The 14,344-nt window shown below is 39.5% G+C and overlaps 1 protein-coding gene across 4 annotated transcripts in view; it reads left to right on the top strand.

Annotated features, from left to right (window-relative positions):
* The window catches only part of col12a1a (collagen, type XII, alpha 1a), a 54,435-nt gene that overhangs the window by 17,392 nt on the left and 22,699 nt on the right, over positions 1-14,344 (top strand). For 3 of the 4 annotated variants that reach the window (XM_026354977.1, XM_026354980.1, XM_026354979.1), the window contains 18 exons: positions 523-672; positions 755-874; positions 1,047-1,211; positions 1,311-1,457; positions 2,611-2,750; positions 3,515-3,644; positions 4,442-4,587; positions 5,147-5,276; positions 5,445-5,581; positions 6,639-6,768; positions 6,864-7,003; positions 7,258-7,390; positions 7,611-7,631; positions 9,214-9,353; positions 11,665-11,794; positions 11,961-12,100; positions 12,212-12,341; positions 14,035-14,177. In XM_026354977.1, coding sequence (XP_026210762.1) covers positions 523-672; positions 755-874; positions 1,047-1,211; positions 1,311-1,457; positions 2,611-2,750; positions 3,515-3,644; positions 4,442-4,587; positions 5,147-5,276; positions 5,445-5,581; positions 6,639-6,768; positions 6,864-7,003; positions 7,258-7,390; positions 7,611-7,631; positions 9,214-9,353; positions 11,665-11,794; positions 11,961-12,100; positions 12,212-12,341; positions 14,035-14,177 — 2,372 coding nt within the window. The remainder of the gene's footprint in view (positions 1-522; positions 673-754; positions 875-1,046; positions 1,212-1,310; positions 1,458-2,610; positions 2,751-3,514; positions 3,645-4,441; positions 4,588-5,146; positions 5,277-5,444; positions 5,582-6,638; positions 6,769-6,863; positions 7,004-7,257; positions 7,391-7,610; positions 7,632-9,213; positions 9,354-11,664; positions 11,795-11,960; positions 12,101-12,211; positions 12,342-14,034; positions 14,178-14,344) is intronic. The other variant, XM_026354978.1, reaches the window with a different exon arrangement.

Genomic DNA, 14,344 nt, shown 5'->3' with positions numbered 1-14,344 from the left:
TAAGGATCAGATGCCTTCCTTGTCATCACACACCTGTTTGGAAAACAGGATCTGAATATTACTTTGCTGTTCAGGAGGGCACACTGATTCCTCCCATGGAAGCTTTGGATATATCACAGGCTGTTAAAGCCATTTTCTCCTGAATTGCTGCCTAGGACTAAGTCGTGGATCCAAAATGAACAACTGAAAGAAATACTGCCGTGACATGCCACAGCACAAGAAGATAATAATTATAACACCTGGAAAAACTCTGATAAATAATCCTCGGAAAAGGAAGAAAAGTAAAGATGGAATGCTGCTGGCTTGTGAAGATGTTTGTTAAGCATTCTGTTTTGATGTCTTTTTTCTTTATAAAATTAACCTTTCTTTCCTTCTTTTCTTTTACTCACACGTTTCTTTGAACACCTTCTACATCATTATAATTCACCACACATACCATTTTGTTTCCGTGACAGTGGAACTGGTCCTCTTTCAAATTTTCACCTTCATCCAATCATGACACATTAACCTCTGCCCCCTCAGATGTGATGTGCAAGACCACTGCACAGGCTGATATTGTGCTACTGGTGGATGGCTCCTGGAGTATTGGTCGTCTCAACTTCAAGACCATTCGTGCCTTCATCGCCCGTATGGTGGGAGTCTTTGACATTGGACCAGAAAGGGTCCAAATTGGTGGGTTTGCAGGGCAACTGGTTATGACTGATAGTACACATATGGTCACTTTGAGTTGGTCTAATGAGTGTGGTATCTTCAGGTCTTGCTCAGTACAGTGGAGACCCCAAGACTGAATGGCACTTGGATGCTCATAGAACCCGAGAGTCACTCCTGGAAGCTGTGTCTAACTTGCCCTACAAAGGAGGAAACACCTTGACTGGTAATTTGCTCTGCTCTTAACTGTTTTGCTAGTAGTAGTCTCTCTGTTTCTTTTGCACACTGTGAAATTTTGTTTCACTATGTTTAAAATTCTGTCACTTTATTAGTTCGTGTTCTTGCCTGATTCCCCATTAAATGAGTGTGATAAATCCATATTGATGTCTTCACTACAGGTCTGGCTTTGAATTACATTCTCCAGAATAATTTCAAAGAGAATGTTGGGATGAGACCCAACTCTCGAAGGATTGGTGTTTTGATCACTGATGGCAAATCCCAGGATGATGTCATTGCTAACTCCCAGAACTTGCGGGATCAGGGCATTGAGCTCTACGCCATTGGTGAGCAAAGTTAATTTTTGTTGCCTTGGACCAACTCATTGAACAAAGTAGAAATCCTGTATGCATCAAACTAATAATGACCTAATCATTGTTGTTAAGGTGTGAAGAACGCTGATGAGAATGAGTTGAGGTCTATTGCCACGGATCCAGATGAAATTCACATGTACAATGTGGCTGACTTCTCCTTCCTGTTGGACATTGTGGACAATCTCACAGATAACCTCTGTAACAGTGTTAAGGGGCCAGGTGTGTATGTACAAGTCTGCTTAATCAGATTCAAAGAAACAACTCACATCGCATTGATTCACAAAGATAAAAAGCTTCTACTTCTTCTTCTACTTTATAAAAAGACTAGCAGGTTGCTTTCACACCTACAGGATTTAGTTCGATTAAATCGCACTCAAGTTCGTTTTCCCTCTTGGTTCGGTTCGTTTTGTCCGGTGTGAACACGGTAATCGCACTCGAGTGCGCAGCAAAACAACCGCACCGAGACCCCCAAAACGAGGTGGTCTCGATCCGCATCATCTAGCGAACTCTGCTGCGGTCCTCCTGGTGAGAACGCGTACCGAACCAAAACGGGACCAAACGCTATGAATCTCGTGTTTTGAGGACTTTGGGTAGTGTGTAGATTCCAATTTCTTTCGTTTGTCCAACAAAAACATGCTGTCTGATTAATGGAGGACAAATGTGGAGACGTGAGGAGGTGAAGTGTCTCACAGACACAGGTCTGAAGACTCTGCAAGCGATGTAACGTAATAAACAATAATGAACGGGATGATCGATCTGCATTAACATTTATAGTTAAAAATAATCTCCCTACTGTCACACAAACGTACAGTAGAACAACACTTTATCTTCTTCCTATTATTATGTATTTACTTATTATTTCCAGCGGCAGAAACAATCTGACCAATAAGAAGAGAGGATGTTCTCACGTAGTTTGAAGTGACGTGTTTTGGTTCGTTTGGATTTTTACTCAGTGTGAAACGAAACCGAACCGAAGAGAAACTGATACAATGTTACAAACTCATTAACTGATTCGGATCAAAGCAAACGAATTAAGGTGGGAAAGCGACCTAAGATAGCTGCTCTATTCCGAGACATTTGAGGAGCAGTATAAACATTCAGTAGAATGTTGCCTGCATAAAGATAGTTAAATGTCTGGCAAAGACCCCGGTATGCCATTGGAAACTATAGCAGATGTTATTTTATTCATTCTTTTCTTTGATATGCCTTTTACCTTCCTGAAAAAGGAAATCGTCTGCTCCTTAATCAAATCAAAGACCTGCTATTGGATAGGATAGGGGAACTCCTCATTAGGTCTCATAAAGACTCTAAAGTTCTTCGGGACTTGAGTATACTAGCCACATCTGTGTTCTCTCTGTTTTCACTTAAATAGGAGGTGCACCTGGTGCTCCCACTGATCTGGTGACATCAGATGTTACTCACCACTCCTTCAGAGCCACCTGGACAGCCCCTGATGGCCCAGTGGAGAGCTACCGTGTGGAGTACATGACTGTGTCAGGACGCCCACAAGAGGTATACCTGTCTCAATGCACAAACACCAATAACTTGACTGCCACTAATTCAGTCACATTAATGGGATAAGGTGTACACATCTCCCGTTATGTGTATCCTTAATAGTGTCCTGGCCCACTGTTTCTGATACTAATGGGAAACTCCACTCAAACTTCTATTTCTAGCTCTCTGTTTGTTTTGGCCTGTTACTGTTTGGATGTCTAATTACATTACAATCTGACACAGGCCAAGGAAACAAAAACACATAACTCTCAGTTTGGAGGATCGCAAAGCAAATACTGACTTCAAGAGTGATAACTCTATTGGCTAGTAGCGTCTTGGCTCCACAGTTTGTGGAATAGAAGGTATTTTTGTGTCTGAATCTAATTACAAGCAGGAGACATTTGTTTTTGTCCAGCTCTTATGGTTTTGTTTAATAGTGAAAATAGTGGATGAGGTTTTGGATCTGTAACCAAAGAACATGCTAAGTTTTAATTCCATTAAAAAATTGTTAGAAGGTTTTCTGGTTTTAATTTACCAGATTCTCTTCAAACTTTTGGTTCTTTTGCTGCTAAACAGTTTATTAACTACCAACAAAAACTGTCCCATTGTACATTCATACATGAAGCAACAATAAATAATAATTATATTAGAAAGCATACAGACATTCAAGCCTCATTAAATGTTTTTTTACTCATGAAGGAAAGCTTTGAAAAAAACTAAATCAAGAATCCCACAGGTTTTTCCTTCAGTAGTGATTATGTAATAACTCTCTCTGTTATTAGGTGATTGTGGATGGTACTGAGACCACAGTGGTTCTCCAGAAACTCAACCCTCTGACACAGTACCTGGTCAATGTCTACTCTGTGGTGGGAGAGGAGAGCAGCGAGCCCCTCAAAGGAAGCGAGACCACATGTATGTCTTCTATTTTTGGGCTTCTGACTCACATTAAAGTCTGCATTATTTGATTTATAGTGTGATACCACTGCAAATGTAAATTGGCTACATGATCTTTGATCACTTATGATGATATTGCATTGAACTTGCTTGTACTTGAATTCTCTGAATTCTCTCAGACAAATGTTTTTTTCTAACAACAGCAGTTCAGCATACTCTTGAGCCGTCCAACCTCCAGGCTTTAGTTTTATAAACAGCAGTTTCCCATTGAGTCAGCCACTATAACCAAATCTCTTTGACTCAGTTGCAACACACAACACACTTCCTGTGTTCAGTCACTACGATGCCTGTGTGGTCTGAATTAATCAAATGTTCAGAGGTAATATATAGATATTTATTGGCCTTGTTTATTAAACCACATGGCCACAAAAAGATAGCAATATTAAATCTTAATTAGGAGGTTATTATACTGGGATTCAAGTGCAATTTCGACTTCTTTCTTAGTTTCTTTTAAATGTTTGTTAATTGCTGTTTTATAGAATAGCAGAGATTTAACAGAATTATATAGCAACTATAAAAGCATTTATAAAACAGCACTAAATGTTGTTTGTGCAGTGTCAGTGGCATACAAAATAAGGTTGAGAAAACAATTCTGAAATAAAAAAAAATACACAAAGAAACATGTTAATATATATATATATATATATATATATATATATATATATATATATATATATATATATATATATATGTCTATATACATATTGCATGTAAATGCAAATTGTTGATTTTAACAAAATTGCCTGGTTATCCAGTGCCCCTGAGTGCTGTAAGGAGGATGACCATTTATGATGAGCAGACCACCACCATGCGAGTGAGATGGGAGAAGGCGGCGGGTGCTACTGGCTACATGCTGCTGTATAGTGCCATCAATGCAACACAGCCCACCGCAGAGGAAGAGGTAAGAATCATTCTGACAGACTGAGACCACAGTGTGGCATAATGAAGTTACACATAGTCACTCAGCTGTGGATATGACAAATTTGGACAAGAAAAGAATTTGTACATCTGCATGTGTTTATGGGTGAACAGAAATGCATTCACATGCATATATTTATATGTACCAAAGACACTGCTAAACACTGGAAGTGACCAAACATTTCAACCTACTGTCAGCAGTTTTTCACAAAATACAGATGTCACACACAGAAACAACATTTTACAAAGTCACCAGTGTTTGTGTTACCATTCAGCAGACAAGGCAAAAGGGAAAATACAGAGGAACTTTGTTAGTCACAAAGGGGTGGGTGAACCATGAGCTCACGCTACCAAGAGAACACCATCAATTGTTCACGAGGTGTCAAACCCAGTGGGTCAAAACCGGATTCAGCAGATGCACCACAAAATCACATTTCTCCAAATGTTCTCATACAAATGTCTCAGCCTATGTCACTGCACACTCTGTGTCATCCACTTCCCATGTGACTTGATGTTGTTTGTTTGGTCTGGTTTCCTTGTAGATCAGGGTGGGAGGAGATCAAACTGATGTCCAGCTGTTGCAGTTGCTTCCCAACACTGCCTACACACTGTCCCTCTTTGCCCTCCATGGAGAATCAGCTAGTGAACCACTGACGCAGCAGGGAGTCACCTGTATGTAGTTACTGAATCATTGGTTAATTTTAATAAAGCATTATATACACATTCCATAAAGCTGGTAATACTTGGTTTTATTGGTAATATATAAGATGGTCAAGACTGTCTTCTTGGCTGATTAAGTATAATCATCTACTGAAACTAACGCTGTCCTTTCTCGTTCAGTGCCCTTGCCACCAGCAGGAGAGCTGAGGGTCCGTGATGTTACCCACAGCACCATGAGGCTTATTTGGGATGCTGCCCCTGGTCGCGTTCGCAAGTACCACATCACATATCAGCCTGAAGATGGAGATGTTAAAGATGTAAGTTAAGGTTTTCTGTCCTCACATTGATGAAATACAAAAACAGAAAGTATGCAGGTCCTGTTTTTATCAGCCCTATTCATCCTGCTCTTTTCTGAATACCTACAATGAGATCAGTGTCTGTTTCAGCCATCAGATTTGGTAGTGATAAATTTATATAGGTATTTGTGACTGTTCCCTCTCAAAGAACTGGCTTAGACCACTTAATGGAGGCTGCAGCTGGTTGGGTTGACATTGGTGAATGTTCTGGAGTCGAGTGAAAAGATTAGAAAACAACCAAAACATGGTTTGGCAAGGGTTAAAGGGCAGTTGTAGTGCCAGGGACAGGATGGATGGATTGCCTTTTGGCAGTTATAGGGATATAGCAGCAGACTATGTGGTTTACCTTTTGCAATTTTTTAGCCGTAAATCCAGTGGAGGTGATTGTCAAAGCTCCTTTGAAGGAAACAGATGTGAAAATGACTCATAGGCCGAGGCAGTAATTGCTAATGATGTAATAAATGGGTAGAAAAAGCCCTTGCCCTAAAATGAGACAAATGGCATGTTTGACATTTAGAACCATGCAATACTTAGTCTAAGTAACAGCATGGCATTAACAGATACTGCAGGATATAATTCCTTCATACAAAAGACTTTTACATGGTTTTATGGTCCTGAGGGGCAAATAAGGTACCTTTTCAGACAAACAACTCCAATGAAAATACAGAAGTTAATGTAATCAAGAGCAGTAAAAACACTGGTATTTGCTCTATGTATTCCAGGTGTTTGTTCAAATGTTGAAGATTATTATTGTTTGTTTTGTTTTTTGTTTGTTTGTTCCCGTTTTCCTCTGGAAGCCCAGTTTAATATGTTCTGGTCAAGTTTCCAACCAGTCTTATTAAGTTGGTATTACCACTGTTGCCAGGGTTCTTGGAAACTCACTCTGGGAACAGAATGAAGGTTCTGGTACAGGGGAAAACATACAAAATTCTTTTACTACCAAATATCCTTTGCAAACTGCATTATATTTACAATATTAGTTCTATGCAATAATATAACATATTTGATTGTTCTACAGCTGGAGGTGGGTGGAAGTGTGACTACCAGAGAGCTGGACAACCTGATCTCTCAGACTGAGTATAGCCTGACTGTTACTCCAGTCTATGACGAAGGACGTGGACAGACAATGCAGGGGTCGGCAATCACTGGTAAGGAAATTATTATTAAAATTACATCTGGCTCAGCTTTCCTGCTTCTCTATAAGATAGAGATCACAACTAACTGCCCTCCCTCGTGCGTGTAGATGTGGTTCCCGCCCCAAAGAACCTCCAATTCTCAGAAGTCACCCAGACCAGCTTCAGAGCCACTTGGGAACATGGAGCCCCTGATGTTGCTCTCTACCGCATTGGCTGGAGTAAGAAGGGAGAGGCCAACTTTCAATATGTAAGAGAAAACCAGCTGTTTGCAATGTTTACATTTCTAATAAATCATGCAGGTATTTTATGATGAGTCCCACAGAAAGCTCTTTGGTGATGCTTTGGAAAAGACCTCAAGTGCAGGATGTCAGAACATCTAAAAAACAGATTTTGCTCATAATCACTTTTATATGGATCTTGTGTTCCTTTCCTTTGGTTTACATTGGCTAAAATTGTAGTTAAGCTCCTTCCCACGTGGTGTGTTTGTGTTTTCCTCATCAGGCCATTCTGAACAGTGATGAGACAACCCACGTCCTGGAGAACTTGGAGCCAGACACACCCTATGATGTGTCTGTCACTGCAATCTACCCAGATGAATCAGAGAGTGAGGACTTACTGGGCACCGAGAGGACATGTAAGGCACACACACCAGCAGCTCAGTGATGCCCATTTAACACAAACTTTAACTGTTAACAGTGTTTTCCTTAAGCTGCTTGAAAGAATCTCTGTGTTGAATCTTGACCAAAGGCTAAACCGATGTTTACGTCTTTGATTTTACCTTCTGGATATTGACTGTGAGTGAAATATTCTATGAAGGGTTCGCCCATTATACATTTCTGTTTCTGCCTCTGTAGTGTCCAAGCAAGTTATTGGAAGTAAGTATGTTTGTGGTAAAGCAAAGGGACGCTTCTATTTTCAGCTGATAAAAGCATGTTTTATTATTTCATCCGGTCTGCTGTTCATTGGACATCAATCATTTCATCATTAAGTGAGGCCCTTAACCCCATCCACCGCTCCAGTGGTGCTGCAGCTGACAGAGCTGATTTTATTGTTTGTTTGTCCATCTTTGTGTTTGTCTCAGTGTCCATGCCATTCATTCCAGGGCTGTTAATGATAATGTTTCTACTCTCAGGATTGATTTCAACTATGCATGCTCTTGAAAACAAGCATTTAAATCCATGTTTTCAAAGCTCATTCCATCATTTGTCATCTATTCACCTAATCTATTTGTCATTCATCAATCCATCGCATTCATCCATGCATCGGTCCATCCATTGTCATCTTTTCATCAATCCATTGCCATTCAAGAAAATCCATTCCTACTTGAGAAAAGACAAACCCCAGAAGAGGGCTATCTTTTCTTCTTTAAAGCTGCAGTCCTTGATACAAATTAGTGTCAGAGGTTCTTTTTTTCTACAATAACGTTCTGTGCTATAACGGCATTATCTAGAAGAAAATAAAACAATATTGTAATGACAAAGGAGTCAGTCAAGACTGAAAATGGGCTAATCCTAACATTGCTGATCAAAGTATCAAGGACAGTGTCTTTAAAAGACATTTTTAAGGAAATGAATGGAATAAGTGTTCTTACTACATGTACAGTGACAAGAAAGACCCTTACCTTTTGGAATTTCAGGTTTCTCTGCATTATTTTTTCATAAAATATGATCTGATGTTCATCTAAGTCAAGAGTATTAACAAGTATGATGTGCCTAAAATAATAACACAAAAACATCTGATCCTTCATGTCTTTATTGGTAACAACCATAAAAACCCTTGGAATTACTATTTGGTTGACCCCCCTTGGCATCAATAACCTCAACCAAGATAGATGAAAGGGCAGCATGATAAATATAAGACAGGTTGTGTCTGAGTCCTCCACCTCTGTTGAGTGAGTGGGTGTTGATTTGCACATGCAAGGCTTCCCTCATCCCTCTCTTAAACCACAATTTCCGTCCCAAATGTCTCCATTTGTAGATGTAGTTTGTCTAACTGTAGACTGGTGAATTTCTAAAGTCTTTGACATCACTTTGTAACCCCTTCCAGATTTATGTAAATCAACAATTCTAGATCGTAGAGCCTCTGAAAGCTACTTTTGGCGAGGCATGGCTCACATAAGCATATTCTTCTTGTGTGAAGCAAACTCAAAAAGTGTTTTTTGTCAGTCGACAAAGCTCTAGTCCACACCTCCAAATTAATTTTCCACTCACACTGTGAGCTTTTTATGGTTGTTCTCAATAAAGACATGAAGAATCTGAATTTTTGCGTTATTATTTTAGGCACATGATATTTACTCTATTAACTCTGTATTTATAATATTCTTGACTTAGATGAAGATAAGATCACATTTTATGAGTAATGCAGAAAACATACTTTTTCTTGCCACTGTATAAGATGAACATATTGACATGACTGTGGTTGTTGAATGTACTGTGTGTGTGTGCATGTGTTTTCCAGCACCCAATGCACCACCCACTAACCTGGTTGTGTACAATGAAACCACAACCAGTCTGAATGCCAGGTGGAATCCTGCTCCAGGTCGTGTCCAGAACTACAGGATCACTTATGTCCCCACATCTGGAGGCAGGAGCCAGACTGTAAGTAACAACAGACCAACATACACATAATACATAGTGTGTCCAGTACTACTGAGTAGTTTTATTTGTCATGTAGAAAAATCTTTAACCAGCTTAATCAAAAACAGATGTTTTAGTAAAAACAAATGTTTATCAAAGAGGGAACTGCTTTGATAGTTGAAAAAAAGTGGTATTGTTAAAGAACTGCTAGAGAGCAGTAAGACAGGACACAACCAAGGCAAGCAGCAAAAGTGAAAAAGTATATATATTCATATTCACATATTCATTTATGTTATGCAACAAAATGCGAATGATTGTGCTGCAGTAGTTTATTATAACTGATTTAACTTCAAAGGTTAACAAGTCTTATTTGGTAATGGTGATGTTGCAACACCTACATTACATCAATTGATTAAAAGAAGCAGTACTGGGCTTTAAAAACACATCTACTTACTCCTCACTCTTAATCTATGTCTTCTTCAATTGACTTGACTCTAGCATTCAGAAAAAGTCAGTTCACTTGTTTCTTCCTCTAAAGTACCTTTGCCTCCAAGCAATAAAAATGTAAACATGTACAACTGAAACTGATTATCCCAGTCGATTTGTAGTTGAATCTTTTAATCTGTTGTCGTAGTGTGGACAAAACCCTTCTTATTTATTCTTAATATTTCCAGCACTGCGGACTGCATTCCACTGTTCATGCAATTATGCCCCTCTCACTGAGTGTGCAAATTCTTTTTAGATGACAGTTGAATTCTTGCTTATATTTTACTTCAGACATTTTTCAATGCCAAAGTATTTATACACATGCTCAAAGACAATGCTACAGACAATTAGCCACATAGATAAGCTCCAAAACAACACCTTTTACTCATGCTAAATGTTCTCGTGAATATAATTATCCTTACTGCTCGGCATTTATGAGATGTGAGTAGCTGATTAACCAAGATAAAATTATGCTTTAAACAACTGAGTGGGCTAGGACTCAGACTTTCCTTATAATTTACCCTGTCAAACGCCTTTTAACACAATGAAATGTTTTTGAATAAATGTAGGGTTGCTGTCTGTACGATATCACTGAAAGGCTTATGGAAAACTGGAAACTGACAAACTAAAATCAGCCAGACTGCCTTGGTTCACTGTCAGAATACAAGTATTACTAAACCAGTGGGGTTTGGATTATTTTGTCTGGGACAAGTCTGTTTTCGGAAATGACTGACACACATTTTGCGCTTGTGTAGAAGAAAACTAGTGCTTTTCCAATTGGTTAAATTTCTGTTCCTGCTATGTTTTTTTTTATTGCTAAAAGATTCAGACATCCGGTTTAGAAAGCTGTACAGTACAAAGATCAAAGACCTCCATGTGGATAAAAATAAAGTGGATGTATACATACAGGCACATGCATTATCATATATCTAGTCCAAATCCACACACTAACGCACTTTCAAAGCTCTTAGAATTGTGTCCCCACTCTATAGCTTAAGCTAAAAGCAGTAGAGTAAATTCTTGGACAAGACATCCAACTGTTTCAGACATCAGCTTACAGATTTATCATGGTCAGTGTACTGTGTACTAACCTTATCCAAAAACACTCATTCCTTCTTTGAAATGTTGACAGCTTAGTAGGTAGAATTCTTTCCGTCAGGTTGTTGACATCAACTTAAGGAACCCATGGAGAGTTGTTAAACTCTTTATATGATTAAAACAGATCTGCTTTCTTTTCCCTGAGCAAATACTAGACTTGCAAATGGTTGATTTTAAAACCACAGCAAGATACACTGTCCATCCAAAACAAAAAATTAAATAGGTAAGAGCCTCTCATTGAATAATTACTGCATGTATGATTATGTTTCAGCTGGCAACAAGTTATTTAACCCTAACTGATGCAGTGAGTAGCTTCTAATTTCTTAAACAACCCTGTGTGTACAAGCATGTGGGGGCAGTGCTATGATCTGGGTTTGCTGCAGTTGGTCAGGTCGATGTTCAGCAACGTTACATGCCTAAAGAATGAGGTCAGCTGACTACCTGAATATACTGAATGACCAGGTTATTCTATAAATAGATTTTTTCTTCCCCGATGTCACGGGCATATTCCAAGATGACAATGCCGGGATTCATCAGGCTCAAATTGTGAAAAAGTGGTTCAGGGAGCATGACACATCATTTTCACACATGGATTGGCCACCACAGAGTCCAGACCTTTGAGTAGCCACAGTTTGATTACCTATCTTTCCATAACCGTGGTAGCATCAATGACCTGAACTGTTAAAATAGTTAAAATTAGTTTTGTAAAGAAAAAGAAGCTAACACTAACTTAATTTTCCTAACTTAGACCCAGGTTGGAGGGAAGAAGAATAATGTCCTGCTTCCCAAGCTGACCCCTGACACTGAATATTCCATCTCCGTGGTGGCGGTCTATGCTAGAGGAGTCAGCAGAGATCTCAGTGGCCTTGGAAAGACCAGTAAGTTATCTTTCTGCATGGTGCATCCTGAATGACAATTGTAATAGCTTGAAGAAATATCTGTTACAGTTGTTACATTATATAGTCAATGTATAACTGCAATAATGTTTTTTATGGTATAATTCATAGTTTAATATTACAGTGTAACACCTTTACCTTACTATAGGGCCTTTGGGTGGTGTCAGGAACCTGCAGGTTACTGATCCCACTACCAGCAGCCTGAATGTCCAGTGGGAGGCTGCTGAGGGCAATGTGCGCCAATACAGGGTGTTCTATGTCCCTGCAGCTGGGGGAGAGGAAGAAGTGGTAAGCAGAAAAATAGCTCTACATCATGACTACTAGTATAAACCACAGTAAAGTGAATGTTAGGTGCCACGTAGCAGAAACTGATGCACGTTTTGTTGTACTTTTATCCAGGTACAGGTTTCAGGCAGCACCTACAACACTGTTCTGAAGAACCTGCAATCTGACACTGTCTACATTGTAACTGTGGTTCCTGTGTACTCAGCTGGAGAGGGACAGCGCCTGTCTGAAGACGGCAAAACATGTAAGCACTGCATGCATAGGCTCATCAGTTGCAGGGATGTTGAGATGCAGTACTAACATCTTCAAAAGGGTGCACTTCACAGGATTTAGCAAAGCCCACGTAGACTGGGAAGAGGAAGGTTTTTTTCAGGAATCCATTCATGTCTGTCCAGAATGAACTTACCGGCCTTAGTTGCTGTTGCAGTATGTCAAGAAAATGTAGCCAGTTATATCTGATTCATATCATGCAGGGCTTTCTAATACTTTCAAATACTATTAGTTTCTTATAAAGTAAGTGCATGCCCTTACACCTACATGTAAAATCTAAGAATAAGCATAACACAAGATGACAGTACTAACCTCAGAATGTCTTTGAAGAACACAGATTTTCCAGTTTCTTCCATCGTTTGCTGGGAGTCAGTCAGCATTTTGTGGGGTGATTGCATAGGAAGGAATTCCTCAGGGTTGGCAGAATAATAATGGTGTCTCCTCTGGTTTTACCGTAATATTGTCCATTTATAGTTTGGAATGAAGGGTAGCGGTCAGGATAATGGTGAGTTTAGGGAGTGGGGGAGGGGGATATATTGCGCAATTAGCTCTCCTTTGGAAAAAAGAAACAGAAGGGGATTAGAAATGAATGGAGAGCATTATGTGTTTTATGGCTCTCACCTCACTTGTATAAGGTTATGCACCATGTCTGTTACTCTTGCCCCCACTTCCCTTCTGTAGCTCTGGTGCATCTTATGAACTCTTATACAATGTGTACAGAGATGTTCTATCAAATCATACTGCCACAAAGCCATAACTGCAAACTTATTAACTTTGTTGCTACTGTAGAATGCATTTTGCTTGTTGGTGACTGTACCTTGAACTCCAACTGCGCTTTTGGGGCAACAGGCTATTCTGTGAAACTTTAAAAGTACGGAAGCTCACTTGCTGCGTTTTTCCCCACTGTGTTTTTCCCCTGAGTTTATGGGCTTATAATGCCAAGCAGCACAAAGCCTCCAAACATCTGCTTTGGTTTTTTAGAAGGAAAACTTCACACTGAGCTGCACCTTCTCCTTGTTTATCCCTTTCATTAACCTTTAGGGCACTGACAGGATGTGTCTTGCTGACAGAAGTACTGTTAAATAATGTCTTAAACTTGTCTCTGTTGGTTGCTGGAGAGAATTGTTCCCTTTTTATTGAAATGTTCTCATGTAGTCATCGAACCGTTATGGCTTGCAAAACCAGTCTAGACTGTGTTTTGTCAGATAAAAAGAAAGAATTGCAGTACCAAGAAATTCACAAAGGTGTCATTTAGTCACAAATATATGTCTTAACAATACTAAAGAGCAAATAAGAATAGTAAAATACTAAATACACTTAAGTATAAGGGCATTTAGTACAAATAGTTGTGTTATTGTTGTTGTTCCTGAGTAATTGTTGGTCTTAGCCTCTAATTACTTGACCTTTGACCATTCTCCACTTTTGAGTACCTGACTAAAACACTCCTGTCTTTGTCTCCTCTACTCTTCTTCAACCTTTCCCTCTATCTATCCTCACAATCTGCACTTATGTTGCCAACCTTTAACCTCATGCTGTCATCATTCTTTACTTTCACTCCTCTCACCACTTTTCTTACCCTGTTTTTGTTTTACTCTGACCGTGACCCTTACCTTTCTTTTCCTTATCTCTGCTTTACCTCCAACTACCCAACGTTTCTGGCTTGGCAGTGGAGCGTAGTCCTGTCAGGAATATCCAGGTTTTCAACCCAACAACCAACACTCTCAACGTTCGCTGGGAGGCTGCCACAGGCCCAGTCCAGCAGTACCGGGTGGTCTACGCTCCTCTGACTGGTGCCAGGCCATCTGAGTCGGTGAGTTTCCATCTGCTGTGTGGGAAGAAATATTGTTAAGCATATGTGCATGCAAATGCCTTCATTAGGTGCACAGTGAAACTCACAACTATACATGCTTTTCTATGGGAATTTCACAATACACAAACTTCTAATGGCTCACTGTCATAGGAAATCATAGTTGCAGG

This window comes from Anabas testudineus, chromosome 12, assembly GCF_900324465.2.
Source record: "Anabas testudineus chromosome 12, fAnaTes1.2, whole genome shotgun sequence".
Classification (NCBI taxonomy): Eukaryota; Metazoa; Chordata; class Actinopteri; order Anabantiformes; family Anabantidae; genus Anabas; species Anabas testudineus.
The sequence above is the reverse complement of the archived record's forward strand: the minus strand, read 5'-3'. Positions and strand labels throughout refer to the sequence as shown.